At 32.9% G+C, this 5593-nt stretch overlaps 2 protein-coding genes across 2 annotated transcripts in view; one reads left to right on the top strand and one right to left on the bottom strand.

The window, feature by feature from the left end:
- The window catches only part of HELRODRAFT_193185 (hypothetical protein), a 20040-nt gene extending 16387 nt beyond the window's left edge, over window positions 1-3653 (bottom strand). Inside the window, exons 1-6 of the mRNA XM_009025943.1 lie at window positions 3133-3653; window positions 2518-2676; window positions 2060-2276; window positions 1841-1923; window positions 1206-1286; window positions 737-929 (exon numbers count right to left, since the gene is read on the bottom strand). Of these exons, the coding sequence (XP_009024191.1) occupies window positions 737-929; window positions 1206-1286; window positions 1841-1923; window positions 2060-2276; window positions 2518-2676; window positions 3133-3210 (811 nt within the window). The 5' untranslated portion in view covers window positions 3211-3653. The remainder of the gene's footprint in view (window positions 1-736; window positions 930-1205; window positions 1287-1840; window positions 1924-2059; window positions 2277-2517; window positions 2677-3132) is intronic.
- A 571-nt stretch (window positions 3654-4224) lies between these two features.
- On the top strand, window positions 4225-5593 carry HELRODRAFT_85194 (hypothetical protein; the record flags this gene model as incomplete). The annotated part of the gene is made up of 2 exons (XM_009025847.1): window positions 4225-4439; window positions 4963-5593. Coding segments are annotated over 2 exons (846 nt in total), but the record flags the coding sequence as incomplete, so codon positions are not given.

The following is a 5593-nucleotide window of genomic DNA, read 5'->3' on the forward strand; positions in this document are numbered from 1 at the left end:
TGAAAAAAAATGGTTTCAACTTTCTTTCAAGATAATCCATCAAACAAAACATTTCCCGTGCCACAACACATTACAATACAACACAACACATTACAATACAACACAACACGATACAATACAATACAACACATTACAATAAATTACAATACAATATACAATACAACACATTACAATACAATATAGTAGAATACAATACAATAAATTACAATACAATACGACACAATACCACGAAATACAATACAAAACATTACAATACAATACAAAAACAACTTCCACCTTTAACTTTCCAAGAATGGTTTTCTTGGTAAGCTGGATGAGTTCGGCGTCATCAACAGCAAAAGCTGGATAGCTGATGATACTCAATAAGCCCGCATCTGTTTCCTGTGTGCGTGCGTGTGTATGTGTACGTGTGTGTGTGTGTCTGTGTGTGTGTACGTGTGGAAACAACGCATGCAAGAGGTTGCCACTGTTTCAAAATTATTTTAAAAAAAATATAAAAAAAAAAAGAAAATAAAACTGAGAAATAATAAAAAAATGTTTCTACTTTGGAGTTAGATTCCCTAGGCAGAACTGAGTGGAGGATCGTCTGTTGAATCAAATAAGCTTCAATCAAATCAAAACGTGAAGTGAAAACTTTAAAATGAATAAAGCGATAGTGATATATAAGATTATGACTGGAATGATGTAACATCACACCCCAGCATGATGGCGATTAATTCCGAAACTAAATAACAACCCATCAGTCGACCAATGACAGGATTATGGACCGACGCTACATCCAATCGAACACCGCATAAATTCAAATCAACCAATGACAAAAGAGAACAGACCAAACACTGCTGTGATTCGTCGGGCATGACGTTAATGACAGACGAAGGACCGCCCTTCGACCCATAAAGGTCCAATCCATTCAGGGCTTCGAGAGCAGCCTGTTATTCATTCATAGTCTTCAACTGCCAATCACACCATCAGCCACATGCCACTCATCACACCATCAGCCACATGCCATTGTATGTTAATATTATGAATAATCCCTTGTAATGCTAGCAAACCATTGTAATAGAAAATTAATACCGTTCAACTATAAAAAAAAAATTTAATACACACAAACGCGTATTTATACACAAACATACATAGGTATACGCACATATAAACACGTATACATACGTACACACACGTACATACACACACACACACGTACACACCCTGGCCATGCCTATAGAGGTTGCATTCAATTCAGGAACACCGTGGTTTGTCTTGTCACCGCGCTCCCAGATCCCAAAATCCTTATGGTAGAACGGAAATGATGTTGATGATGATGATGATAATGATGACGTTGACGATGATGATGATAATGATGACGTTGATGATGATGGTGATAATGGTGAAGATGATGGCAATGATGACGCTGATGATGATGATGTTGATAATACCGATGATGTTGATGATGATGATAGTACGGGAATGATGATGATTGTGGTGGTGATGATGATAGCAATAAAATTATTATTATCGTGTCGAGTCGATTAATAGAATGATAAAACTTGTAATGATGATAAACCTGTCAATCATTAAGTTTAATAAAGTCATTAACACCATCAGTCACGATAATTATTATCATTTTGTTATTAAAACAGGAACGAACGAACGAACGAACAGACAAACAAACTAACCAACCAATAAACAAACGAACAAACAAACAAACTAACTAATTAACCCATAAACAAACGAACAAACGAACGAACAAACGAACGAACGAACGAACGAACGAACAAACTAACTAATTAACCCATAAACAAACGAACAAAAGAACGAACGAACGAACAAACACGAAACATACAGGTGTCCTGAATGCAGACTGTATATAGAAGATGAGATTCTGAACGAAGGCAACTTCATCCAATGAAACCACTATTTGAAGTCCTGGGTGTTACATTAATGTAAGCTGTATGTTAAGTTGGTGTCATCTGCATGTTTTGTTGACGTCATCAGTGTGTGTCACACGTGATATTGATGTCATCCGGATTACAAATTCCGCAAAGAAAAAAAAAAACTAAACCTGAAGCTGTCATCTGAGCAAGTTGCAGTAGAAACAGCGAAGTGGCGTCCAACTGAAGATGCCCCCACTGCCAATCTTCTGTGCACTTCAGCCCGGTACTCACGAAATACTTAGCATGCAGCGCATCCTTCGGACTTTGGGTGTACTTGAACTTTTCCACCTTCTCCACTTGCCTCATCATAGCTTTCAATATCCCTCGCATCATTTTCACCACAGCCTTTGGAAGAAAAAACGGCGGTGTAATGGTTAAGGTGCTTGGCACTGCTTTTGTGATGACTGGGTTCAAATGCAAGTAGATCGCTGCATGTATTGTGTGTGTGTGTGTGGTGTGTTTTGGTGTGTATATGTGTGTGTGTTGTGTGTGTGTATGTGGTGTGTATATATGAGTGTATGTAAAAACAACTACCAAGACCTAAATTTAATTGAAGAAAAAAACAAAGTTAAATAAAATTCCTCGCCATCTCAAGCTCGTAAGCTTTAGCTCGATCCTCATCAATGTCAGCTTTCTTTCTGTAGGATAGAGACAGAGCCCAGATACAAAGAGCTGAGTAGACATTATCCCTGACCCAGGCATGGTCACAGGTTGGAGAAGCCGGCAGTAATCCACTAACTGGGTGCTGGAGAGGTCATTAAAAGAAATATGTATAAAACACAAATGTCTATTCTTCATTCATTCACTTACTTCTTTAAATATATAAATGTATGATATCAAATACAACAATAATATTCCTTTATTCACTGGCTACCTTACCAAATGTGAATGCAAATGTATGGTGTAACGAATAGACAGGTAGAATAGCTATAGTTAAATTTTTAAGGTTGCTAGTGAATAATTGAAGATTATTATATCAATACATCAGAAAAGAAATGTTATACTGCAAAATGATTTTGAAAAAAAAAAGAAAAAAGGAATAGTCATCATCATTGAAATAATTTTGAAATGTAGGTATGCTAGATAGAAGCAACTCAACTCAAAGTTTAAGTTTCAAACTATTTTAAATAAAACAGTACCACTAATTAAATTAACAATTTATTTAACTACTAATTTGTATCTTTGACAGTAGATAATTTACCTGGTGTGTTAGAATGGTCTTGTGCACCATGCGATGGTAAAAATCTAGACGGACTCCGGAATTACTACGACTCCGCATTGCGAGGAACAATAGACAATGAAAAATGCAATTCAATTAATTATGAAAATAACTAATAAAAAATATTATTAAAATGAAATTAATTGTTAGGAAGTTAAAATTTGTTAGAGGCTTAGAAGAGAGACTAATACACTACTATAGATAGACTTATAGACTATAAAAATAAAATGAATAAAACTGTATTTCTACAAAAAAAAATATAGATATATAACTAATCAATCAATCTTGTTAACTGAACAGTGAACAACACAGTAAAAAAAATTTTAAAAATAAATAAAATTCAGTGACACAAGATGAGCTTCAAACAAAAGCAATAGCAACCGAAAGACGCTTTGTTTTTAATTTATAATTTTAACTGAACTATTCCCTAGTAACGAAATAATGACTCAAATGAGGTGCAAAGTTAACTAATTAGCTCTTCATTTAAATTATCTCTCGGGCGAAGGTTTTCTGTATAAAAAGTGCCTTACTAAAAGTGGATTAGATGTTAACACAGCTGTTCAACAAACAAGTTTAAAATAATGTTAATTGTTCACTTTAATTTTTTAATTTTGATTATAAAATTTTACAAAACAAATTTAAATTTATAAACATTTATTTTGATGGATTAATTTTTAAAATTAAAAATTTATAAATTTAAAAACAGTTAACTAGTTCTATTCAAATTTAACAAAGAAAGCTTTTCTTGTAATTGCAATATTGAATTGCAAATATCGTGTTCGACTGTTTTTAGAAAATCTATCAAAACATTAAAAAAATATTAAGGGCAATTCAAGGTTGAAAAATTTTTTATTCAAATTCGAAAGAGCAAGGCTAGTGAAAAAACATTTATATGAAAATTAAATGAAATCACTATGAAAAAATGACAAAATGACGTCATATAAACTTAAGTTCACTTTTAGTTGAAGTCTTCCACCGTTTTAATTCTTTAAATTTTTAAACTTCGAACTATTTGTTTAAGCAGCTTGCAAATCGAACTCCAAGCTCAAAAATTCGAAGCAACATTCTCGTAAAATGCAAAAATTATCCCAGGAATTGTTAACATTTATGAGATGCACAGTTATTATTACTGATTTCCACAAGGTCGTATTCGAGTTAGTGCTCAACAGTTTGGACGCAAAGGCAACATGTATCGATATTTCAGTTAGTTTTAATAACGGTGGTCGAATACATATTAGTGACAATGGAATCTCTATGGGGTATGAAGATATGTTAACAGTTGGACAAAGGTTAAAGTTAAACGTTATAAAAAGTTGAACTTTGAGTTATGCACTATTATTGATTATTCATTCAAATGCGGCCAATTGCAATTGCTCAATTTGTCACGCATTTTATTCGTTATTGCTTGTCCTCTTGCGCGTTTATTTACATTGTCCAGTTCAGTGCTACTGCTTAAAAATATGAGAATAGTTGCCAAAATAAAAATCTTGGCTGCAAAGTTGATAATGTCTAATACTGGCCCTGCTACCAAACTTATTAGTTTTTTTACTTTTAATTCAGTCTTTTCTCATTTCTTGAATATTTGAAATAAAAGACATTGTCACACCGTTTCTAGTAGTGACTAGAGCAAAGTGATGTGGCAATAAGCAAGCTTGTATTCATAGTCTATTTATGATATGCAACAATAAAATGTTGCCAGTTTGAAACATTTTGACTCTCCTTTAAATTTCATTAATGATTAGTTTATGAATGTTCAAAGCTGTTAAACAATGCGTTGTTTCATCAATGGAACTAAAATTGTTTCAACTAAAGGTATTTCACAAGCAAATGTCAATCAATAAACGATTTGAGTACCAACCAGTGTTTCGGCTATCACGGTGAATCTTTATCAAGCATCATAAATTTGTGTGAAAAACTAGAAATTAAGTGCACATCAGATGATCATATATTCTTGAAAGAGTTTCACAAAGGTGTTTTGGTAAAATTTGAGACACATCTCAATGAAAACAGTAAAACGCGCAAATTCAACACGGAGATTACAGTCACAAAAGTATTTTACAAAATGTCTGTAAGAATAAAAGAGTTGGATAAGTTGTCTGAATTTGAAATAATCAAACGATTTGTTATTTCAATTTCGCTTTTGAAACCATACATCTCAATATCTTTAAATGTCCTGGAAAATTCTTTTTTAACTTTCGAGTTGAAAAGTATGAAGTCGGTTTTGGATGTGGTGAACTATCTATCTGGCGATGTTAAGTCAGATAATATCGAAAAAGTAAAGTTAAAAATTTGTAATGGAAGACTGGATGGTTTTATATGGATCTCTGATTTACATGGTGTTAATATGAATTATTTGTATTTTAATAATAAACCAATTTCGTTGAATGATAAGTTCTATGAAATTCTCAGCAAAACATTTAAAAGGGTTAAAATATTTAGTAAG

This window comes from Helobdella robusta, assembly GCF_000326865.2.
Source record: "Helobdella robusta unplaced genomic scaffold HELROscaffold_44, whole genome shotgun sequence".
NCBI lineage: Eukaryota > Metazoa > Annelida > Clitellata > Rhynchobdellida > Glossiphoniidae > Helobdella > Helobdella robusta.